The 26,396-nt window shown below is 40.8% G+C and overlaps 1 protein-coding gene and 1 pseudogene across 1 annotated transcript; both read left to right on the forward strand.

The window, feature by feature from the left end:
• The first annotated feature begins 566 nt into the window (after window positions 1-566).
• Window positions 567-9,519, forward strand: LOC101532858 (cyclin-dependent kinases regulatory subunit 1-like). Its single transcript, XM_058662318.1, has 2 exons — window positions 567-582; window positions 8,785-9,519. The coding sequence occupies exons 1-2, from the start codon at window positions 567-569 to the stop codon at window positions 9,099-9,101; spliced, it is 333 nt and encodes a 110-aa protein (XP_058518301.1). The 3' UTR covers window positions 9,102-9,519.
• An 11,411-nt stretch (window positions 9,520-20,930) lies between these two features.
• On the forward strand, window positions 20,931-25,781 carry LOC101533565 (ubiquitin-conjugating enzyme E2 N-like; annotated as a pseudogene).
• The last annotated feature ends 615 nt before the right edge of the window (window positions 25,782-26,396 follow it).

Here is a 26,396-nt window from a genome sequence, read left to right on the forward strand (position 1 = left end):
AGTGAAAGTCAAAGCTATTATGCTTAGTAAAATAAGTCATTCCCAAAAAGACATCATGTATTTTCCTTTATCTGTGATAACACTCAGCACAAACATGTAATCTATATGAACTGATATTTAATTAGTGTTAACAGCCTTTGTCTATGCTCTTGAAGAAGAGAATGATTTTTTTTTAGTTGCTTGTGTTTGATTCTTTATCTAATGGAGTGTTAAGCCTGTGGTTTTTAAGTAAACTGAATGTGTGCTATTATAATTAAAAGAGGTGGGAGAATGGTGATGTAGCAGAGTGAGCTAAGCCTCCACCTGTGGTGCCAGCAGCCCATATGGTTGATGGTTCATATCCCAGCTGCTCTACTTACTATTCAGCAGGGGGTGATGGTTCCATTTCTTCGGCCCTGCACCCATGGGAAAGACCTCCAGATGCCAGCATCAAATTGGCTCAGGTATGGTCTCTGTGACCATTTGGGGAGTAAATCAAAGAAGCTTTTTCTGTCTCTGAAACTGTGCTCTTCAAATTTAAAAAAAAAATCAAAAGAAAAGAGGGCTCAGTAGGATGTGTGGGGAACATGGGCAGGAAGGAGGGTAAGGTGCAAAGTATCACCAAATCAATATGATCCTAAACCTATATTGTCAAATACATGAAATCTGTTTACTTTATGTAAATACGATAATTTAAAATATGCATTTTCAAAAGACAATCTCACAGAATTTACAAATGTAATTGTTGTTACCAGAGGCTGGGTAATACTCTAAACAGGATGAAAGATTGTTCAATGGGTACTATTTAGATAGGATTAAGGATTAATTATGGGGTTTTATTATATAGTGAGATAATTATAGAGCAGGTTAATATATTATATATTTTTTCTCTATTTTTAAAAAATGGTAAGTTGGAAGTTTGAAATTTTAACACAAAGAAACATTTAGTGTGATATCCAGTCAGGGTAACATATCTTTTCAATGTATATATGTACAAAAACATCGCATGGGAGACCTCAAATACGTATCATCTTATGTACTATTTATTTTTATTTTAAAAAACAATCAGATATATGGAATGAAACCAGAAAATTTCTCAAGTTGTACCAAAATATCAACAATTTATTTTACTCTTTTTTCCTCCAGTAAGACTCATTAGAGAAGGAGCTTTCATTTATTCCTTTGCAATAATGCTTCTGCAGTATTAGCTACCTAAAGGAGACACAATAATAAGTTAGACTCAGTGTCAGCCCTTAGCATCCTGACCTAACACCTGAAACATAAGAAACATTCCACACCTTATTTCGGTAAAGCTTAACTGCTGGTGATGATAACTAAGTAGAGATCACCTTTAATTGCTGTACCCACATTCTGGCAAAAGGGAAAGCATTAGGATATGGTTCAGTTAATCATATCAGAAATAACTTATATAATCATCCATGGAAAACTACTATCTCTTTGGTCATCTCTCAGGAATTTATTGTCCACTGAGAGAATTGTGTGCTTAATGAATAACGAACTATAAAAAGACTATAATTCAAGCTGGGACTCCTTGGATACAGTGTTATTTTATGAGTACTATTTAATGACTTCCAGGGCTATCCTTCTTTCATTATTCAAGAAAATTAGAAAAACATCTTGGAGATGATCAATGGTGAGCTATATTTATTCATATTTCTGTTATAATCACTACACCATATAGAGGCAAACTTCAGTGTTGTTATTATCTTAAACAAGAGAGATCCAAAATTACATACATAAGGGAGAGGAACTTCTCTTAAAGCATGCAATAAAATTTATCTTTCATTAAAGTACAATTTGCTATAGAAGCTAGGTAAGAATTAATCTAACAACTTCATGAATCCCTCTTGCCAAATCAAGTTACAGAGAATTATACCCGGACCTGAAGCCAGCTCTGTCTTGTGGAAGGCAGTGCAGAAACTGTGAATGCAGCGACTTTCAAAGAGCCAATATTTTCATCCTTATCACAAAAAACAAAATGAAGTCTACCTCGCCTTTAAAGTATGTCCAGGGTTCTAATGTTCTAAGATTCTAAGAGCAGTTTTAAAATATATCTGGATAAACCCCACAGTGGAGAATAATCTTCCAAAATATGAAATAAAATTTTAATGACACTTTCCATCTCAAGCACAGCTAAGGTTTTTAAGGCAGATGTTGCATCACTTTGGTGCACTGATTACCTTGAGGAAATACTGTGTCTGGGCCACATGAACCTCCTCCATCAGTGCTACAGACTTCGTCCCCTCAGATAAAGGATTTATTATTTAACAGAGCATGAAAACGGTGTAAATAATACCAAATGTATCAACAATCTTATGTGCTTGCTCAAAGTGAATGATTGTAGTCCATATCCCATAGTTAAATTTATCTTTATTTTTAGAAGGTACATCCTTTTCAAATAAGATTTAAGAACCACTGAAATATAAATAAAAGCCTAATGACTTTCACATTTATATGAAATATGTGAGACAAGAAAATGGTGTTGACAACCAGTTCTAAGTACCAGAGGAGTTATTATTATTCATTTATGTAACAACAGTAAATTCTTGGCAGGATGAAATAACTGGCATTATATTTATTCTTCTGCTGTAAACAAGTAAAAAACTGGATAAAACTTATAAAACAAATGCTCTCACACATTAGACAATGATAAAAACAAGTGCAAGTGCTTGACAGAAAAGAAACCTTGTTAAATCCATATTCACCAGAATGGCTGCCTCAAGGTCATTTCTAGAACAAAACAAACAATTGTTGTGAGACTGTGTGATGGAGACACGGTGGACAGCATCTGTTTGAGTCAAGGAAACAGACATCAGAGATCATTCCTTCTATTACTGGATTTGGTGGGACAAATAACTGAAATTTTAGAAATTCCATAAATCAGAGTCCTATGAACACCATGTGGAGATTTCTTTCAAGACCTTGGCTAAAGGTTGGGTTGTTTATTCCCAAAATGAATAAATGAATGAATAGAGACACTTTAATTTCTCAAAGTGCTTATCATAATTAACCAAGCCAGATTATAAGAACTTCTCCAGGCACCCAAAACAAGAATTTTGGAAGCCCCAAATTACCATCTGTTACACATGACAGAGTAAGTGTTATACCTTAGGACAAAAAGTACAACAAAAAACCGATATTCTCCCAAAAAAAAAAAAAAAGAATCCTGGCATTTGCAACAAAATTGATGAAACTGGAAATTATATCAAGTGAAACAAGGCAAACACAGGAAGACAAATGCCACAATTCCTCTCACACGTGGGAGACTGCACACACAAGCGCTTCTATGAATGGGGATGGGGAGAAAGGGATGTGGTAAAATATGTGCTTAAATTTGAGTCCAATAATAGATTTTGGAACTCCACAAAGAGCATGGTAGCTAACCCCTATGGTAAAGAAGATGATTATGTAGAATGACTGATCTACACTATATATGCATATTAAAATATTAACTATGCCACATACAAATGTACAGCTAGTTCATGTTAATCCATACTTAAAAATAGATTTTGGGGCCTTGGGTGGTAGCCTAGCAGCTAAAGTCCTTGCCTTGCACATGCCAGGATCCCATATCAGCACCGATTCTAATCCTGGTGGCCCCACTTCCCATCCAGCTCCCTGCTTGTGGAGTGGGAGAGCAGTCAAGCATGGCCCAAAGTCTTGGCATCCTGTACCATGTGGGAGACCTGGAAGAGGCTCCGGGCTCCTGGTTTCGTATAGGCGCATCTCTGGCTGTTGCAGCCACTTGGGGAGTGAATCAACAGACGGGAGATTTTCCTGTCTCTCCTATTCTATGTATATCTGACTTTCCAATAAAAATTTAAAAAAAATTTTTTTACAGCATAGAAAATGATCAACAAAGTAAAGAAGCAATCAACAGAATGGGCAAAACTCTTTGCACCCTACAAGACACATACGGAATGAATATCCAAGGTTTATAATGCCCTTCAGAAACTAAATGACAGCAAAATAAATAACTGTGAAAAAAAAAACAGATGAAGGAAATAAGCAGGCATTTTTCAAAGGAACAGATTTAAATGGCTATTAGACTACAGAATAAGTCTCAGGCTTCTTAGCTGTGAGGAAAGTACAAACAAAAACCACACTGAGGTTCCACTTAACTCCAGTGAGACTGGCCAACATTCAGAACTCTACTAACATCTGCTGGTGTGGATGTGGGAAGAAAGATATCTTTCTTCACTGTTACTGGGAGTGTAGGCTAGTACAACCACTATACAAGTCAGTATGGAACGTGCTCAGAGAACTGAAAATTGATCTATCATATGATCTAGCTATCCCACTTTTGGGAATATATCCAAAGGAAATAAAATCTGCACAATCCACAAAAGCAAAGACTAAGAAACCACCTAAATGTCTGTCAAAAGGAGTAGATAAAGAAACTATGGTATGTTTACCCCATGGAATACTACTCAGCCATTAAAAAGATTTAAATTCTACCATTTATAACAAAAAGCAACCAACTGGAGGTCATTACACACAGTGAAATAAGCCAATCAAAAATAAATAACCCAATATCATATGTTCTCTCTTATATAAGGCAATATTCACGCAAAATACAAAGCAGATATTTATGTGAACATGTATATATATATTTATTCTATAATGGAGACAAGCACAATGTGAAGTAAAGACACATTGCAGTATGCAATTCTACTCCTGAATAAAAGAATACCCAATGAAACTGTTAAATGTACCTTGACAATATGATACCTACAATGCCATGATACAATTAAATATCAGAATACTGGACTTGTGATTGTTGCTAAAGGACTATACTATTATACTATAGGGTAAGGTAGTGAGGTGAGGAGAATGAGGAGGGAGGAAGACGAGGCGGAGGGGGAAAACCCTACACCTACAAGACAGTACATGAAGAATTTTTAAAAATCTAGCAAGAATATCAAGAGAAATATAAATATACAAAGTAATATATACAAGGTATAAGGTAAAGTGCTTACTATACTACACACAATTCCAAATATGCCTATTGTGAAATGATGCAATATTCATAATAACTTGGTTAAATGAATAAAATAAAACTTCTGTAATTTCTTGTTATAAAAACATTTTAGAAAAACAATAGATTAGCTCACTCTTAAGAGTCTAAAATTAAAAATTTACAGAACCAAGAGATTTCTTCGATAATTTGTTTGCAACTACAAAATTCAGTATTATTTAGGAAGTAGAACATAATCCAGACTTCTTTCAATATTACAGTAACAAAGTTTTACAAATTTTATTATAGTACATAGTAAAAATATTATACATAGAAAGTGATCCATAATCAAGAGAAATTAAAGTCAAAGGAAAAGTAACCAAAGATAACCACGATATTGAAATGAGCAGACAAGAAATTTTAATTGGTTATTAGAATTATATGTAATACTAGGAAGTGAAGTTACATTGCAGTATGCATCACTACTGCTAAATAAAAGGAGGACTCCCAATGAAACAGTTGAATGTACCTTGACAATCTGATACTAGATTTTCTACCATTTGCTACACCTACATTGCCATGACACACTTAAATATCCAACTGTCAAACTTGTAACTATTACTAAAGGACTATGTTACTGTAATAAAATGGGGGGAAATGGTGGGAGGGAAAATGATAAGGGGTGAAAGGGGAGGTGAAGGAGGGATTCCTATACCTGGAAAAATCCCTTTTAAATAATTCTATGCAAGTAGTTAAATTCCAGGGATTGTGATTTACAGCTGAAATTATAAACAAAGGAAACTACTATAAAACAGAGTCTCAAAATGAAAATTTTACCTTTCAAAATGAAAATCAACAAATTTTTGTTGTTGTTGTTGTTGACTTGGTCCCTTCTGCTCACATCATGAACCTGATCTTTTATTTTTTGTATTACCATTTGAAAGGCATAGTTGCAGAGAAAGAAGGAGAGACACACAGAGTTTCCAATGAGGGGTTCACTACCTAAATGGCCACTACAGCCTGTGCTAGCCTTGGCCAAAGCCAGAAGCCCAGAGCCTATTTTGGGTCTCCTTAATGGGAACAGGGGTTCAAGCACTTGAACTATCTTCCACTGCTTTCCCAGACACATCAGCAGGGAGCTGCATCAAAAGTTCAGCATTCAGGACTGGACTATGGGGTACCAGAATCACAGACGGAGGCCTAACTGGCTATGCCACAACATAAAATTAGACTATGTAGAAAACCTTGGAAGTAATTTAAAATACACTTGCATGCTGACAAACAGATTGGTTTTGTTTTGTTTTTGTTTTTTGTTTTGTTTTTAGCTAACATAGCCTCAATTAAAGTTGTGGTAAAATGAAGTGATCTAACACAAATGCAAGTGAAATCTGCAGGAGAGGCAAAACAAAATAGGGTTAAAAAAGTTATCTGAAGGAATTATGCTTAGAAACATTACTAAGATCCACTCATAAAAAATAAATAAAATTGGTAAATTTTTTTTAAAGATTTTGTTATTATTACTGGAAAGCCGGATATACAGAGAGGAGGAGAGACAGAGAGGAAGATCTTCCATCCGATGGTTCACTCCCCAAGTGAGCCGCAACGGGCCGGTGCTGCGCCGATCCAAAGCCGGGAACCAGGAACCTCTTCCGGGTCTCCCACGCGGGTGCAGGGTCCCAAAGCTTTGGGCCGTCCTCGACTGCTTTCCCAGGCCACAAGCAGGGAGCTGGATGGGAAGTGGAGCTGCCGGGATTAGAACCGGCGCCCATATGGGATCCCGAGGCTTTCAAGGCGAGGACATTAGCTGCTAGGCCACGCTGCCGGGCCCAAACTGGTAAATTTTAAGTAAGCTCAGTATGAAGAAAACCACATGATATACGACGGCCACAGGTGAACCAAAAATGAAGAGAAAATCTTCCACCGAGCCCCATAAAATATCTTATACGTGGAGAGGAACAATGTTAATAACAACAGCTGCCTTTAATCTGAAATAGTTAAGAGGAAAAAAGTGGAATAGCTTCTAGAATCTCATGTTATGTAACATATCCTTCCGTAAATGGCTGAAAGGAAATATTCAAATAAAGCTAAAACAGCCTATTGCCAGTATATCTATACTACAAGAAAAACTAAAGGCAAGAATGCAAAGTAAAAACAAATCATTCAAACAGGAATTCAGAGCATACAACAAAGCAAAGCATGGCCAATGTGCAGGTAGATACAACCAAACTATATTTTGCCTCAGTGTTTAGTAAAGTCTAAGTAAAAACATTCTTTTTATAGAATTTACATCAGACGTACAAACAAAATGCAGGACAAAAGTATGACAGTAGAAGCAAATTAAATATTCTTTTTGTATGGTTCCTACATTTTATATGTGGTGGTGAACTATAAAACCAGGAAATTTATTGTGTTAACAATCTGCACATGAACAGTTCGATGGCATGCACTGTGACATTTTGGTGCCACTATCAATGCCATCTATCTGCAGTACCCTTCCATCATCCTCAACTGAAGAGCTGTATCTATGAAACACTGACTCTTCATTCCCTTCTGCCCTCAGGCTCTGGAAAGCTACCATGTCATATTTCTGTTTGAGTTTGATGTTTCCTCACGTAACTGCAATCATAGAGTATTTGTCTTTTTGTTGTTGGCCTATTTCAGTTAATATAATAGCCTCAAAAGTCATTTATGTTTAGCATATGTCACAATTTGTGTTTTCCCAAGACTTATTCATCCCACTGCATAAATATACCACATTTTGTTTCTCTGCTCCTCAGTCAAATCACATCTGGGTTGCTTTCATCCTTTCATGTTTGAGAACAAAGCTGCCATGCACGTGGGTGAACAAATACTTGAGTCATGGCTTTTGTTTCTTCTACATATATGTCCAGAAAGAAAAGGGGGCATTTTTTACTGATTAAAGGCACAGTGACATACTTAATAAATAACAAATTCAAAACACAAAAGGCATACACTGGGCCAGACGCAGTGGCCTAGTGGCTAAAGTCCTTCCCTTGTACACACTAAGATCCAATATTGGCACTGGTTCTAATCCCGGCAGCCCCACTTCCCATCCAGCTCCCTGCTTGAGGCCTGAGAAAGCAGTCAAGGATGGCCCAAAGCCTTGGGACCCTGCACCTGTGTGGGAGACCTGGAAAAGGTTGCTGGCTCCTGACTTTGGATCGGCGCAGCACCGGCCATTGCAGTCACTTGGGGAGTGAATCATCAGATGGAAGATCTTCCTCTCTGTCTCTCATCCTCTCTGTATATCTGACTTTCCAATAAAGTTTTTTGTAAAAAATATTTAAAAAGCATACACTGATAGGCCCAAACAATCCACAATTACAGTGGAAATTAATACTACTCATAAGTCACTAACAGATAAAGGAAACAAAAATTCAGTGAAGAAACAGAATGGTTCAACCAACTGAAACTAACGTATATCTAACCCAACAAACTTAAAATAAACATTTTCAACTACAGAAGAAACGTTAAGCAAAATAGACTATTACATGCCATAAAATGTTTAGGCAGGTTTAAAATTTTGAACTTTTATGAAGTATATTTTTAACATAATTGAAATGAATTAAACACTAGTAAGGGAAAGGATCAAATGTGTGGAAGCTAAGCCACACACTTCTAAATAACACTTAGTTGTATGAAAAAAGCACAAGCTGAAATTCAAAATATTGTGAACTGAAAAAAATGAAAATTCATAATATAACCAAATGTGGGGGTACATCAAAAGTAATATTTTATAGGGGGAACATATAGACTGAAATTCTTATTAAAAAAAGTGGGGTAGGGGCGGTGTGTTTGAAAGTGAGGCCAAAGAGGGTGGGAGCGCGTGCTGTCGGGAGTTGAGAGGCTGGACGCGCGGGGCTGCTGGCCCTCAGGCCAAGTTATATCGCACAAACAGATTTATTATTCGGATAAATATGACGACGAGAAGTTCGAATACCGGCATGTCATGCTGCCCAAGGACATAGCCAAGCTGGTCCCCAAAACCCATCTGATGTCTGAGTCTGACTGGAGGAATCTGGGCGTGCAGCAGAGTCAGGGATGGGTCCATTATATGATCCATGAACCAGAGCCCCATATCTTGCTGTTCCGGAGGCCACTGTCGAAGAAACCAGACAAATGAAGCTGGGAGCCACTTGGCAGCCCTGGGCTCCAACAGCTGCCCTTCGTTCCTAACACCCTTCTGATAACATTACATCGCCTTCCTGTTCCTCACTTGGGTATTTAAAGGATGTTCAGTACACTGTGGGAATGTGGTGCTTGCTGCTTGGCTTCGCCTCACCAGCCAGAGGAGTACTCTGTGAGCCACAGCCACGCGTGGTCCTGCAGAGCATGCCAGGCGGATGGAGTGGGCCTCCGAGAGGAAGACCCTGGTGTCACCGGGATCCTGTAACCTCACTGTTTCTGTTTTCATTTTCTGCCAGATGTTGTACATATGAGGACTTGATTTTTTTAATGTTGCGATGTATTGCAAACTTCTATTTTATGTGAGAAATCTGCTCCACCTTAAAAGCCTTGATTAAAGAGAACATTTTTATAAATCTAAAAAAAAAAAAAAAAGTGGGGTAGAAATTTGGCTCAGTGTTTAAAATCCCAGGTAATTGCCTGCATCCTGTTGGGGAATCCCCGAGAACTCAAGTCCTGGCTCCAATAGCAGTTCCAACTTGCTGCTAATTAGCACTCCGCAATGTGAAGGCGATGGCTTACAAACTTGGCTCCCTGTTTCCAAGAAGGAAGATCTTGATAGAATGCCAGATCCTATTTTTGGCCTGGCCCAAATCAGGTTATTACAAGCATTTAGAGATTCGACCAACAAATGCAGGAACTTAACCCCACTCTCTTTTGACTCCCAAAATAAATTTTGAAAATTAGGAAAATAAAAAGAAGGGACTTAACATTAATGACCAGAGAACCTACCATAAGAAACAAACAACAACAAAACACAAAGCAGAAGGAATAAACATAAAGTAATGAAACAGAAAATGCATATTTATATACAACACACTGCCATGTATATTCTATGGAAAAGCAGTAAAGCCAAAAACTGCTCCTTAAAAACAATTTTAGGGGCTGACATTGTGGTGTATCACAATGTGGAATGTCCCTGAAACCCTGGTATCCTATACAGCATCTGTTGATGTCTGCTGCTCCACTTCTACTGCAGCTCCCTGCTAATGACTTGGGAAAAGAGCAGGTTGGGCCCCTGCACTCAGGAGACCCAGATGTAACGCCTTGTTCCTGGTTTTGATCAGGCCCAATGCTATCTGTTGCAGCCATGTGGGGAGTGAACCCGTGGATGGATGATTTCTCTTCGTCTCTCCCTCTTTGTCTTTCCCTTTCTCTCTGTAAGCTTGACTTTCAGATAAATCTTTTTAAAGACTTGTTTTGTTAAATTTTTACTTTGAATTTTTTTAATTTTATGGCACAATTTCATATATACTGGGATTCCATCCTAAACTCCCCATGTTGCTACAATAATATAGTCCTTCATAAGGAGTCATAATTTCATCATTCTGTTATTTAAATGTGCCCAACACTGCTGGTACAGACAATGTCAGACAGTCCAGCATCGCATTGCCCTACACATTTTCAACAGTTTCATTGGGAGTCCATCTTTGATCTGGAAGCAAGGATGCATATTGCATTGTATCCCCACACCTGAATATGGTAGTCTCTATTACTCTATCACTATATATTCCCATAAATGAGAAGCCACCAAATAAGGTCAACAACCAGTATGAATTAGAACAACAAAAACAACAAAATTATAGCACCATGAAAAAATGCACCACTTACTAACCAACACATGGATGACATAAGGAAAACACAAAAGTCTCATGGGTAAAATGATGCCACCATGTAATCCATGAGTCAGCGATGGAATTCAACATGAGAAAACAAATAATTTGGAAGAAATGAAAGATTTTTTTAAATGGAAAACTCTGGAAAAAAAGATCAGTAAATTTTTTTTTAAAGATTTATTTATTTTATTATAAAGTCAGATATACAGAGAGGAGGAGAGACAGAGAGGAAGATCTTCCATCCGATGGTTCACTCCCCAAGTGAGCCGCAACGGCCGGTGCGCGCCAATCCGATGCCAGGAACCAGGAACCTCTTCCGGGTCTCCCACGCGGGTGCAGGGTCCCAAGGCATTAGGCCGTCCTCGACTGCTTTCCCAGGCCACAAGCAGGGAGCTGGATGGGAAGTGGAGCTGCCGGGATTAGAACTGGCGCCCATATGGGATCCCGGGGCGTTCAAGGCTAGGACTCTAGCCGCCAGGCCACACCGCCGGGCCCGATCAGTAAAAATTTTTAAAACAACAATTCTCAAACTGGGAATGCAAGAGATTGTAATACTGCAGACGCCATAGTACAGGAGAAAACCAACTATGGCCTAAATCTAACCATCACCTTTTTTTTTTTTTTCACTATTTGCAAGCTAAGAATTGACTGTGTTCATTTTTAGAAACCTTTTTTTAAAAAATATTCTTCTATTTGAAATGCAGACAAAAGAGAGCAAAGGAGGGAAAGAGAGAGCCACACTGGTTTGACCCACAAATGTCCTCAACAGCCAGGTCTTTAACTGGGGAAGCTGTGAGTCAAGAATTCCAACAGGGACTCCCACAGTAGTGGCACTGGCCCAAGTACTTGGGCCATCTTCTGTTGTCTTCCCAGACTCATTAGAAAAAGCTGAAGAAGAAACCAAGTACCCAGGACTCAAATTGTTACGCCAATACCGGATGACAGCATCACAAGCTGTACTTTAAATTGTTGTGCTACCACCACCACCACCACCAATATTTTAAAGTGATCTAGGGGAAAAATGAGTCAAAAATAGTGATTTTTCCAGATATTTAATTTGTAACTTATAAATATAAAAAAAAAAAAAAAAAAGAAAAGAAAAAGAAAAACTCCAGGCCAAAGTGAATTCATATGTAAAATTTCATTCCAGATGGACAGCAAACCTAAATGTGAATGGCAAAATAAGCAACAAATGTAAGAAAATAATTTTAGAAATGAATTAAACGAAGACATTAAAAGTATTGCTCATACTGATAACACTGATGAATTGGGCTTTATTCGAATTTAAAAATTTCGTTCAACAGATTCCATTAAGAGAGTGAGAAGGCAAGCCACAGATGGGAGAAGATATTTGCGACACATATCACTGGCAGAATGTTCACATCAAGGACACAAAAAGGACTACAAGTCAATAAGGGGGAAAAAGGCAACAAAATTTTTAAAAATGAGCAAAAGAATTGAACAGTCACTTCACAAAAGAGGAAGTGCCAATAAGCATATGAAAATTGCTCACCATCATTATTTATCAGTAAAATGCAAATTAAAACCACAGTGATAACATCTGTTGTTTTCAGTTTAACATTTCCCTGTCCTTCTAGGAGTGTCATTTCCTTTATAATCAGATTTCCTTTATGAAAACGCCTCTTCTCCATGCTCAGCTGTGTGGCTCGGGTAGAATTCAACTCCAGGGACACAGCCTGACTGACGCACGCAGAGTAAGGCACCCCACTCTGCAGGTCACATTGTTGAGTGGGAACCTGACACTCATTTAAAAAATGTGCCCACAGCCTCAAGTAAAGGAAAACTGTTCCTCACCTAGAAATACCAGACAGACTTTTGGTTTTCCCCTATGTAGTGTTAAGTGGTGCTCTGTAATCTAGAACTAGCACACATAGGCAAAACAGGAGAGACAGGCTGCAAGGAAAGCAGGGTGCTGCTGGGAAAGAATGCATTGCATGAGAGAAGTCAAGAGAAAATTCCTAAGTGCCATGGTTAAGAAGATAATTCAAATCACACCTGAAGCTATTGCTACCTCTGATCTTTCCAAATAAGTCAACCAATATATTCCTCTATTACATATGCCACCTTCCGTTGGATTTTTCAAGACTACAACATACAGTACTAATGGACAATGGCATTACCGTATCTTACTGCTTTCTAATGTATAAAACTATGCTAATATTTTACATTCATGGGCAGAACTTCCAAATACCAAAGGAGGTACTATGACTTCTATTTTACAGATGAAGAAGACAAAAGAGATGCTGTCAGAAACTGACACTCAAAACATAATGGTGGCTTTTCCCCGTGTAACACGTGACTGGGGAAAGCCTCTCATGCATTGAGAGAAGATATCAGCGCAGAAGTTGCCTGAGCATGGGCTTAGAGAGGCAACAGTCATTTCTCCCTACATGAAGCCTAGCAAGAGCTAACAGCAGTTTCTTATTATTCCAAAAGAAGTAAAAAAGAGGTGTTTTTAAAGATACCCACTTAATGGAAAATCTAAGGATGTCCATCATTTTCTTTCCTTCAGAAACTTTGTAAGATAAAGTTCAAGCAGCCCAACAGAAGCAGCAAACGAGAGCTGTCACTCTGCTTTTGCTGTTCAAGCAGAACACACCTAGTGTAAAGTATGGGGAGGACTGAGTCATTCATTACATTTCCTGTTGATTGCCGAACTACATGTGGAAAAGGGAGGATGCAGAACCCTGTGCCTCCGCAGGTTCCAGCACTGTCCTGTCACCATGTGTCTATCCCGGGATCCTTCACAAGCCTCCTCTCATACTGCCTATCCGTGCCCCCAAGTTACTTCCCAAAGGGAAATGCTCTGATGATGGCCTAGGACCAACAACTATTTGACCTCCTTTTGCCATGAATGGGTGAACAAAAACAAGGTCAGCTTTTCCCTATAGATCCCGACAATGGCAAAGCAGGTTAATGCAAGCAGCAGGCCAAGCACCATGGGGGGTTTTATGCTGGCATAGTTTTCCCAGAGCAGAATGACATCACTGAGATTTTTTTTTATATTAACTTGCTTTATTTTCCCATTACAAAAATGTTTTGTTGTATAAAATCTGAAAATAAAAACAAGTAACACAAAGTGATATAAACTTCTATGCTATAACTATATACAGGCAAGCATTACAATCTCCAAATACTGCCATGTATGTGTGTTTCCTCATATTTTCAACAAAAATGTAAAGAATACAGTTTTCAGGCTCTTTTCATCACTTGCCACCTTTTCGTATCATTAAGTCATCTTTTACAATATGATATTCATGATGGGGTGGTCTGCTACATCTTGAAAAACTTCCTTACCTACTAATCTCAATGTTAGGCATTCAGATTTTTCACAAATACTACATGTGAGAAAATTAAAATCATTTTTCTACCCTTATCAGATTGTTTTCCTTGGATAAACGCCTAGAAACAGTTGGATTCAATAATGCAAATTATAAGCTTTCAACTATATTACTATTTATTTTTCTGAAAAATTGAACAAACTCAATATGTAGCTCCAGTCTTGAAGTCTACTAGTTGACTTGGCCTTATATTGCCCTAACTATCTCTCCTCACCATATGGGGTTCTCCATCATTTTCCTTAATTCTTAAAAGAAGTAATAGGTTTAGGGTATATGCTTATAAATCCTTCCTTCATTGATGAACTTGACTGACAAAATCCCAGACACAACATGGAATGTCTGTATATTCCATGTTCCATTTCTCTAGAAATGGGGAACCCATATTTACTGAACATCTTTAAGTATGGAACATGTCTGCAATACAGTAGACTCCCAATAAATAATTACTTAAAAAGTCAAATCAACAGCTGTAATTTAACTGAGATCCATCCTATTTCAAGTTCATTATTGTAGGCACCTTATAGGATGCTTCCTCGGCTCAGGCTGAGTGTTCTTTCTAGAAAATGGTCTGTGACACCCAGGCAGCTGGATTGGAGGAGAGGCACATCTAACCAGGCCAACCAAACTGTGTAGCAAGTTTGAGACTGCAAAACGGGAGCGGAGAGTCAGGACTCGGGAGAGGTTCAACAGGTCCTGCTGCTGAGATCCTAAAGCTGCCCAATTGCATCAGCTTCTGACCATTCATCAGTTCCGTGGAATCTTCCAACACCTTCAATTTTTTTTCTTAAGCCCAAAAGCATCTGTTTTTAATGCTTGCATCCAATTAATATGAAGTGCTAACATCCAGAACCTGGGCCGTTGTCAATGTACCTGCCAGTGAGAGCAAAACCCTAGGAAAATCAACTTGACTCCTCCTCATGAAACACTGAAGGTTTCTGGGATTACAAACCCGTCCTAGAAACAAGCACCAGCTATTTGTGGCAGACTGCTGATAGCAAAGTTCCACACGTCTTGCTACCAGAAATTCCATGAGAATGCGGGCATAGAATCATATTAATTTCAGACACTCCTAAGGACTGTGCTTCCATTGTTCTTTCCCCATATGGTACAAAGGAATAGGCTGTGTGGCTCGGGAGGTGTGGCAAGCTACAACAGTGAAGTGAATTTTACCATCAACAAGCCTGAAGAAAGTTAAATTCATTCTTTGAGTCACTGCAGGTAGAGCTCATACCTTCTGGAAACTAATTATGAGAAAGGTGTCCTTGAATAAACCTGCCTTGGGCTATCCTTTTTAATGTTTCATGATGTTTTAAATGGCTCCAGGTTTATGGAAAATGCAGTTGAAATGGTTAGAACTGAAGGAAGGAAATCATTTAGACTTAAAAAAAAAAAAGAAGAACTTATCTATCCAAAACATCATATACAGCTTCTTCCTTCAAAATGTTTCTTGGATAATATCCTTCCTCTTTTTCTATCACCATCTCCCTTATCCAGCACATCTCACTTATTCTTCAGATTAACATTCCTATTCCTGCTAACCAACCTCTTCTCTCTCCCATCCATCATCACAATTCAAATATATTTCAAAAATCTTGGTTGGTCAGGCCTCTTCGTTGTTCAGCAATCTATGGTAGGAGGACCCTGGGGTGCAGAAGGATGACCGTGGGTTTGGAAGCCAAGCACAAGGGCTTCCCTTCCTGTCCCACCATCCTGGAGCTGTTAGAGTATGGTTATGAGTCCCTTAATAATTTGTGTTGCGACAAAAATGTGTCATTACCTTATTCTAACATTTTCCAAACATCATAGAGTATGTTTACACAAACATAAGTAAAATTGCCTACTACATGGCGGGGTAAATTATAAACTTGTGAGGTCACTGCTGTGTATTAACCAACATTAGCCAAAATGTCACACAATTCAAGACTTGTAAGAAATCTAACATCTTTGAGCCTCAGTATTGTCAATCTGTAAAATGCAAATCACTGATATCTTGAGATTATTACAAATAAATGATCTATAGTATACTTCAAGAAGGTCTTCCAAAAGTTCATGGGAATTGGAATTGCAATAGAAATTTAATCTACTACAAAAGTGTTAAGTCCTTGTATATGTGGGATCTCTAAGAGGTTTATGAGAAACGCAGATAAGGAAATCATGCACAAATATAAAAAAAATTTCCATGTAAAAATTAGCTAATCTCTTGGAATCCCATGGAATTTTTGAAATATTCTTTTGCCTTTTTAATTCTTATTATTATTTTAGATGTATTTTAGATGTAAGTTGAAGTATTTTTGCATCACTTTTAAACAACTTAGCTCAAGAAAGCACTCATTAGACACTGTTTTGCTTTCACCTCATTATTAAGATGTTACAAAATCATTCAGCATCTCTCCCTGTCCCATCAAAGCCCTAAATAACTTAGCTCCACTTCCCATGTGTTCCTTTGAGTGTATTCTGTTCTCCATCCAGGCTCCATCTTCTCATTGTCTGCATTTCTACCTCTCCTCAATTGCTCATGCTCTGTATTCATTTCTCGTCTCCCCTGCCTCCTACCAAGCCACTGTACATGTTTCAAGCCACGCTTCAAGGCTTAAAACCCAGCCGTAAAGCCTGGCACAGTAGCCTAATCACTAAAGTCCTCACCTTGAATGTACCAGGATCCCATATGGATGCCAGTTCCTGTCCCTGCTGCTCTGCTTCCCTTCCAGCTCCCTGCTTGTGGCCTGGGAAAGCAGCTGAGGACAGCCCAATGCCTTGGGGTCCTGCACCCATGTAGGACACCCGGAAGAAATTCCTGGCTTCTGGCTTCAGATCAAATCAGCTCTGGCTGATGCAGTACTTGGGGAGTAAACGAACAGAGAGAAGATCTTTCTCTGTGTCTCTCCTTCACTCTGTAAATCTGACTTTTCAATTAAAAAATAAACCTTTTTAAAAAAAAACCAGCTGTGGTCCCTCCACCTCTAGCTTCCTCAGTGACAGTCATTCTGCCCGTTTCCAAATTATGCAGTAGACACAAATAACCCAGACCACAAATATGTAGGAATGTGACTCTTCCGTGTAATTGTATGTGATTGTAGCTCAAGCCCCTTTTCCAACAGAATGATAATTGAATCATAGTCACATTAGGTTTTTATATTCAGATCAGAGTTTTTTTTCACTCAATCCTGGGTTTTAGCTTCATTTGTCTCCGTGCATTGCATCTAAGGGTCAGGGAGGCTCACAGAACGCTTAGGTTGATGTACTGGCAAGGGGAGCCTTACCATCAGTCTGAAGTGTACATCTTCCCACTCACACTGAACCATCATTAGCAATGTTAACAGCTTATATTTGCTTTGGAGCTTGAGTTCTCATATGGGTTCTAATGCTGCTATATATTAAGCCAGCATCTTCTATCTGTCTTGCCTATTAAGTCTGGTCAGGTCATATGTTGGTTCATATGCTCAGCCTCTCAGGGGTGACAGAAAACTGAATGAGGCCATTTTGGGCCTCTCTGTCTATTCAGCAGCACAGCCAACCCTCCCAAGCACATTCTAACTCTACTACGATGGATGATTCCCAAGATTCCACCCAGAAAAACAGGACTCAGCCTTCTCTGTTCTGAGACCTCTCATTCTTTATGATGTGTTAGGGCTCAGAAAATGCTTTCTAAAGACACATCACTATGGACTTCATGTCGAGAGTACCTGAGAAACAGCAAAAGCAAGAAAGGCTACCTATCTTAAAGCATGGAATCTGCAGAAAATGTCAAATTTTTATCAAGCTCCTTCCCAGGTGTCCCATCAATAGAAGTTGATAAAAATGGCAGCAAGGAGGATTAGAGCTGACATCAAGCCCAGAATCTGAAGGGACTTTATCTCAGAATATTGTATGGTCTGAATCAAATCAACTCCCCTAAAAATTATTTGTTTGTGGCACAGCAGGTTGTCTCATGTTAAACTCAGTCATGGCACTTTTGAGATTGAAATAACTTTTTGTAGTTCTACTTCAAGTCCTGACTGCCCTGCTTCCAACACAGCTTCCTGCTAATGCCTCTTGAGGCTGTAGAAGATGGCCTAACTGCTTTGGTTCCTGCCACCCACGTGGGAGACCAGGGTGCAGTGCCTAATTCTGTATTCCACCTGGCTCATTCCTGGTTTTTATGGTCATGTGTGGAATGAATCAGCAGATGGAAAACCTTCTGACTACCCCTCTGTCTTGACTACCTCTCCATCTCTCTCTGCCTTTCAAATAAGCAAAGAAATATTTTTAAAGAAAAATGTTTTCCAACATAGTTTACTTATCTTTTCCCTATGAAGCTTCTAGTTTGAATTGCTTAACACTTACTTGTTGCTCTTGTAGTGCCCCTTTACACATAATAAATTTGTATGCCCTTTCTCCAAGTAATTTGTTTAGTACAAGTTTGTTTCAGTAGACTCTATTATTGCATCTATAAAGAGGAGAGTGAAAGCTCTTTTCACCTCTGCAGGTCAATCCATTGTCCTTACTGAGGAAGTACTCAGCACAAAGCACATAACCCTTTCCCTGACACATCACTCCCCCCCCCCCCCCACCATCACTTTCTAACTGCTCTTCTTATCAGTTCTCTTATCTCAGGGAGAATTTATCCCTTTTTCATTTGAAAAATCTGGTTTCTAAAAGATTCTTTATCTTCTGTTTCAAGATTCTGTGAGTCAGAGTTTTCACTTTTGAGACTGAAAAAACTATTTGCTTTTTATCTATTCACTCTTCCATGGGTTTCTAAAGTCTTCCACGGAACAGAAAAAGCTGAATATTGACCTATCCTTTCCCTGAAGCTGTAAGTCAAGGTTATCTTAGCTGGCACCTGAAATAAATGGATGGTTTATAGTACTGAGGAAAATGTCACGAACAAAAATCCACAAAATAAAAAGTTTCAGTGTGAAAAGGGAGCATCAGAAACAAAAAGCACACTGACTGATCACCCCTGTCACAATGGGCTTGGATTCTTGTCATCTTCAATTGCCCCTCCTTCATCTGATTTCTATAAGCTTTCCAATTCTGTTTAGACACCATTGGCTTCGACTTTTCTTTGTTTGATCTACCCTTTTCCATTCCAACCCCAAAATTAGATGAAGTGTTTATCCTATGCATTCACAGGAAAAATCCTAGGATAATCCTCAAAGACACTGTGAATATAATGGGACAGACATGTGATTGTTACATTATACTGCAAAGGGAATTTTGTTAATGTAATTAAAGCCACTAATTAGCTGAGTTTGTGTTAATCAGAACAGAGATTACACATGTGGGCCTGGCCTAATCACACAAGCTCCTTAAAAGCTGAGCTCTCACGGTCTGTTTTTAGTCTAGCAATTAAAAGACTGATTAAGACACCTACAACCCATCATCAGAGTACCTGTATTCAATATTGTTTTGGCTTGTAACTCCAGCTTTCTGTCAATGCAGGCACAGAGGGCAGCAGAGACAGTTCAAGCCACTGTGTTCTTGCGGGCAATAGGGTAGACCTGGCCTAAGGTTCTGGCTCCCAGCTTCGGCGCTGGCTCAGCCACAGACGTTGCAGGCATATCTGGAAGATGAATCAAGGACTGGAGCTTTCGGTGTATGTATCTGTGTCACCCTATCTCTAAAATTTAAAAAATACATAAAGGCTAAGGGTTTTTTTTTCCTGATTGCTTGCAGAAGAAATAAGAAATTTGAAACGTGAAGGAAGTTTGATAGACCATCACTGGCTTGAAGAACTTAAGAGAAGTCTATTAAATGAAACAGAATCACAGCAACCAGCTCAGGCAAATGATGACCTCAATCCTAAACACTCAAAACAAACACAAAAACAAAACAAAACAAACAAAACCACTTTTAGCCACCAGTGAATTTTGGAAGAGAAGCTCAAAAGACAGAAGATGTGTAGTCCAGCTGACTGCTTAGCTTCAGCCCAGTAACACCAATGCCATCCTCACACTTCTGACTTACAGAAAACAGAAAATACTCATCATTTCAAACTAGTGTATTTGGGATGGCTATTAGTCACCAATACTATATATATAATCCCTTAGCATCTTCTGATGTGCCTTGTTTCCAAATTGCATTTCAATTGCAATCCCAACTCACAGCTTCGCATCCTTAGCCAACCAGACATTTCAACCATACTTTGGTTAATACTTAAAGCATTCTGACGCTTCTATCTTCCCACTGGTCTCATTTTGTAAATCACCCATACTGCAAGTGTTTGCTTTTTCTGTTGCAAAACAAGTTCTTGGGCTGTATTTTCACTTTCCTAGCCAGCATTCAATTTCAGTTTTCCCAGCAGCTACAATAGTGTTTCGTTACATCATTTACTGAACTCTCAAGTAGATATGATTTTATCATGATTTGCAACTGATTTCAGTTCTGTATCCTGAGAAACTCCCACACCCTACTTCACAGATGCCATGTAGTACATTTTGACTGAACTATGAAATTTCTAAAATCTTTTCTGCTCATCAGTGAGAGGAAGCCCTGTTTCAGGAACTCCCTTTTCACACATTTGAAATTGTTTATTAATTCAGACTTGAAGGAAACAAAGACTCAGACATTTTATGGAAATTCAGACATGGATGTTAGCTGGAATCTCTGTCCACAGAATGGCTGTGAAACTCGAATGAGGCAGGAATGAGAACAAAATAGGTATATATTCACCCTAACGCGTGTGCTACTTTCTACCCATATAAATGCCCACCAAAGTTCAAGAGTAGGAGACCAGGAGAGAGCTTCCAAAACAGTCTAGTGGCCGCTGGGAATACCCAACCCAGGTCGGACTCAATGCTTGGGGCCATGGCTACAGCCACCACTGCCGTGTGGTGGGTGAGTCCTGGGCTTGCCTGGGCCCAAGAGGTTTCTCCCTTCATGGTGAGTATGCTGGGAGAAAATGTTTTGGGAGTAAAGGTGGACCCTGGCTCCACCTGCCATCATGCGGTGGGAGGGACCTAAGGGAGTTCAACTTCAGGGCCTGGGTGGAGAGAACTGCCAGGTCAGACTCAATGCTTGGGCTCCTGGCCACAGCCACCACTGCCACGCAGCAAGTTACTCCTGGACTTTAGCAGTGAGCTCTTGGGTTTTTGGGGTTGTGGGATTGCTGCCTAGAGACATCCATGAATGAGGCCACTGCGCATGTTGGTGAGGAATCAATCCTGAGGGAATCCCAACAGCAGGGTCACTTTACTTGAAGGTAAGCGAGGGTACTGAGATGTGGTGGTTTGGAGGGGAGAGGCCAGATTATCTGTGCGGGTCAGGCTGATGCACCAGCCCACATGTGAGTCCTGTGTAGTGCATGCTACCACCGAACAATGCTGACCACCACACACCAGTCCATGCAAAAGCTAGGGCTGGGGGCCTGTCTAGTAGGGCTAGTAGTATTTGGTAGAATGTCAGAACAGAGGACAGGTCATATTAGGTAGGGCCATGACACTAACCAGCATGCAAGAGAACCAGTCAGGGGGCAGATTCTGTGGGGGATGTGTGGGCCCAACCCTATGGAAATACAACGCCCACTGGTTAGCTCAAGTTGGAGTGGTGATGGACTGAGCTAGGTATGACCATGGAACCTGCCATCACTCACAGGTACAAGAACCGGTAACAGTCTGGCCAGGTCCAGCTTGAGGCACCCATATGAGCATCCTAAAACTGGGTGTGGGGCAGGTCACAATGTTCACCAGCTCATACAAGGCCAAGATGGAAAGGCAGACTATGCCGGGCACTGACCTAACAGCTGCTGGCATATATGAGATCTGGGTCTGGAGTTGGTCAGGTGGGAGAACTTGGGAAATTCCCCTAGTGTGTCATAACTCTCATTGATGATCACATGGTCAAACCTGGGGATGAGGCAAGCTGGGAAAAGTAACTCCATCTGTTGGCTAATGTTTGGGTTGGTTATGGAAGGGATGGACCAGGCAGGGCCAAACAAACCTTAGCTCACCAGCAAGAATGGAAATCAAGCTGGAACACAGGTCATGCTGAGCTAGGCTCTTACACCTACTGGTTTGCATGAGCCAGGGATGTGAGGCTACAGCAACTAAGGCAAAGGCCAAGACAGGTGAGGGGCTATGCCAAGCTGAGTCAGAGCAACCACTGGCATACACGTGATCTAAGGTTTGGAAAAGGCTTGGTTGGAGAGCTAAGGGGACACCCTGGCTGGGTTGGGGTTCCCACTGGTGAGTTTGGGGGCCAGGGTGGGAGCTGCATTCTGGTCTGGATATGGCTGCAGTGTCCCTCGGCACAAGTGTGAGCTAGACTCCAGCACCAGCTGTTACTCTGGAGGACCAGGGTAGATGTAGGACAGGTTAGGCTAGGTCTATGGCTCTACTGAGCCATGTGCGAGCTGTTTCTGAGTGTGGACAAGCCGTGGCTGGGCTGAAACATCCAACAGTAAGAACCAGAATAGGCTGAAGGCCAGTCAATACAGGCCGCTGTTCCTGCTAGGATAAGAGTTGGCCTAAGTAGGCCTGACCCATGGACACATTTGTGTGAGCAAGATCTGACATTGAGAGAGGTTCTGATGGAGGAGCTTGGGAAACTCCTCTATCGGAACACAATCCTTACAAGTGAGGGGAAAAACCATGACAGGGAGCAGCCCAGAACAGGCCAGGGAACAGTACCCACCGGCATACATTTGGCATAGGTCGGGGGCTAACCTGGCTTAACCAGTTCACATCACCCACTGGTGAATCCGAGCACCTGAATAGAGTGAGGGTTGGGCCAGATTCAGTTGCAACACATACCAGTACACATTATGGCTGGGCTGGGCTGGGCTAGGCTATAGCCCCCACCAGCATGAGCAGGAATTGGGGGTGGGCCGGGCTGGATCAGACTGCAGCACCCAACCAGCACACGCAAGAACTAGGAGTGGAAGGGGGCATAGCTGGTAGGGAGACTGTGGAGAGCTCCCCTGCTGAACCAACACTCTCACTGGAGACCATGAGTTGGAATGGGAGCAGACCAGACCAGGCAGGGCTACAACACCTGTGGGCTTCATGTGAGCTAGAGCAGGGAAAAGCCAGGCTGGGCTGACTATTCCTACTGGTACATGCATAAGCCAGAGTGGCTGAGGGTTGGTTGGGTTTTGCTGCAGCATCAGCTGGCAGAGGCTGGCACTGGGGGTTAATTCTGTCAAGTTAAACCGCAAAACCACCTGGAGAGTGCCTGATCCAGGAATGGAAGTAGGCCCAGTAGGAAAAAAGTGGGCACCTGCCTCCTGGGTTACCACTCCAACAGGTGAGCATGAAAACCAGGACAGGGGCAGGCATGGCTGGACAGAAAGGCACCCACCAGCATGTGTGCACGCTGGGTAGTGGGGCTGGTTGGGTTGAACTAGGCTTCAATGTCCATTGACATGTATGAGAGCTGAATGGGATGTGGGACAGACTGGACAAGTCTGCGGTACATACTGGCAAGCACAAGAACCATGCAGGGGGCAGGCTTGGTGGGGGTTATTGTGGGTCACTCTGACTAGGCTGCAGCTCCCACTGGTGTCCGTGAGGTCCAAGTGTGTGGTGAGCAGAATCAGGCTGCAGTGAAACATCAGGTTGGAGTGCAACACCATTGGTTCTTGTGGAAGACAGGGTTGGAAACCGGCTGACCCAGCAATTGCAATCACCAGTATATGCATAAGCTGATTGGCGTAAAGGACTGTGCTGGACCCTGTACTGGAATGCACACACAAAAATCAGATCTGTGATCACCTCAGATTAAGTTTCTTTGCAGATCCCCCAGCTGAACTGCTGGACACAGAACCACAACCATGAAGAGAAGTACAAGTTCCATGATCTGACCATGGAGTGCAAGTGTCAAAGCTGAGTCTCCTCAAAGGCTCAGACAGAGCAGTGGACAGCATATCCAGGTGCACATGGAGGATATGGCAATCCATCAGAACCTGCAGAGGACACTTGGTACCACACAGAGGATGGAGGACAGAACAAATAGAGCACCTACCCCTGCTATGTTGGCAGTGAAAATCTTGGCAAACTGAGATTCTCTGGTGGACTATGTCAGCCAGTGGATTCTGGAGAGATTTCATCCTGCTTGGAATGGCGAGACTGGCAGCAATTCAGAACTGTTGAACTGTTAAAACCACTTGAGCAGGACCCTTGGAGCATGCCTCACATCAGGGACCCTGGGATAAGTGGGAGGCTGGGTGGGGCTTCTCCCTTTATCTCCCCTTACCTCAGATACAGAAAAAAAGAGAATGTGGAAACAATGGTCTTACCCACTTTCCTCTAACCCTTGACCCTTTGTGCCCTACTCAACTATGTAAAGATTATCAAAATTAAGTAATAATTTAAAAAAGAGTAGGAGACCAAACATTCAAGAGATGTCTCTTCTTTTACTTGATTCTGTCTGACAAATCATTACGTTTTAAAGCACTGGCTAAAGCTGGAAGGCATTATTGTCTATTGAAAAATAAGGCATGCTAAGTTTAAATTTTTATTTATAGAGAAAAGTAAAAATGTAGACTCATAATTCCTAATTTCACTCACTAAGAGATAAGGCAGTATTGTGAAACAAATCAACAAAACTGGTCTTAGAATCAAAAAACCTGACTGTTGAGTCCTACAGGAGACTTGGAACAATCCACGTAATCTCTCAGAACTTGACTCTCTCCTCAGTTCAGAAGAGATAGCCAAACAGGTACTGACCTGGGTGGCCGACTCACTAGCCAGTTAATGCAAACCAACACAGGCCATGCTGCTGAAATAGGATCATGGAAGAAGCTCCTGCTGCACTGAGCAATGACATCTTGATTGTTCAATCATGGGGAGACCACCATCACCAAAGAGTTTTGGGGAAGGAAACAAAAGAAAGGAACAAAGTCAGAGACTAGACTAGAGGCCAGACTGGGGGTCTGACAAGACAGCCAGGTTGCCCCGCAGGATCACTGAAGAAACCCAGCATTTCCTGGCAGAACCAGTCCCTGGCATTAAAGTAAAACCAGAGGAGAGCAACAACTGCTGTTCATGTGGTCCTTGCTGGCCCCTGGGATTCCTCCTTTGAAGGAGGGACTTTTAAATGTGAACTATTCCTTCCAGGAGTATGCTTTATGATCAAAATTAACATCCTACTGCAGACAAGTTGGGAAGAATATGCTAAGATATTTTGACAGATGGGCCCAGCGGCATGGCCTAACGGCTAAAGTCCTCGCCTTGAATGCGCCCGGATCCCATATGGGCGCCGGTTCTAATCCCGGCAGCTCCACTTTCCATCCAGCTCCCTGCTTGTGACCTGGGAAAGCAGTCGAGGACGGCCCAGAGCACTAGGACCCTACATCCGTGTGGGAGACTGGGAAGAAGTTCCTGGTTCCTGGCTTTGGATCGGCGCAGCACCGGCCGTTGCGGCTCACTTGGGGAGTGAATCATTGGATGGAACATCTTCCTCTCTGTCTCTCCTCCTCTCTGTATATCTGACTTTGCAATAAAAATAAATAAATCTTTAAAAAAAAAAGATATTTTGAAAGATAAGTAGTCCCTAGCACTGCAGATCTGCAAAATTCTGCTATCGATCCAGGCTTTGTTAAGTGCTCCCAATCCAGATGATTTGTTAGCAAATGATGTAGCAGAGCAGAAGACCAATGAAGCCCAAGCCACAGAAACAACTAGAGCATGCACTAGGCTTTATGCCATGAATAATATTTAAATTGATCTGATCATCAAGTATGCATCACTTCTCTTCTGCCAAGACTTCTTCCTTTTTTGTTTGCATGTAATGGACACAGTCTTAGAAACATTACAGAATAAAAGCCCAGACATCTTCAATCCTTTGGTGATTAAATGCACATTAGCAAATCTGTATCTTGTCCTAATTCACTGTTTTAAAGCATGAGCAGAGGCTGGGAGTATCATCTGGACTTCTGTGGAAACTTTAAAAGCAGTGGCTTGGCTGTTCTTATTCATTTTCTCAATGATGGCTTAGTATAAAGCATTGTGAATGAAGGCAGTTGTCTGGGTCAAGGGGTGTGAATGTTTTTCTTTGTTTATTGAGTGAGGGAAAGTTTTATTTTAATATTCTGAGTTCCTTTACCCCCCTTTTCATGGTGATCTAATTGCATTGGTTAAAAGCAGCTAATCAATTCCTTAGAATATGCTCTCTAGCCAAGTCTAACTTTATTTAAGCTCTGTAGATAGACATGTTTGATTGTTTGAACCAAAATGGGAAAATTAAATATACATCACAGCCCTCACTAATCATGATGTAACTACTCTGTCAGGTGCGGATTTTCCCCTTCAAAAAAGTTTGTAACCATTTTGTATG

The sequence above is a fragment of the Ochotona princeps genome, chromosome 4, assembly GCF_030435755.1.
Source record: "Ochotona princeps isolate mOchPri1 chromosome 4, mOchPri1.hap1, whole genome shotgun sequence".
Lineage (NCBI taxonomy): Eukaryota > Metazoa > Chordata > Mammalia > Lagomorpha > Ochotonidae > Ochotona > Ochotona princeps.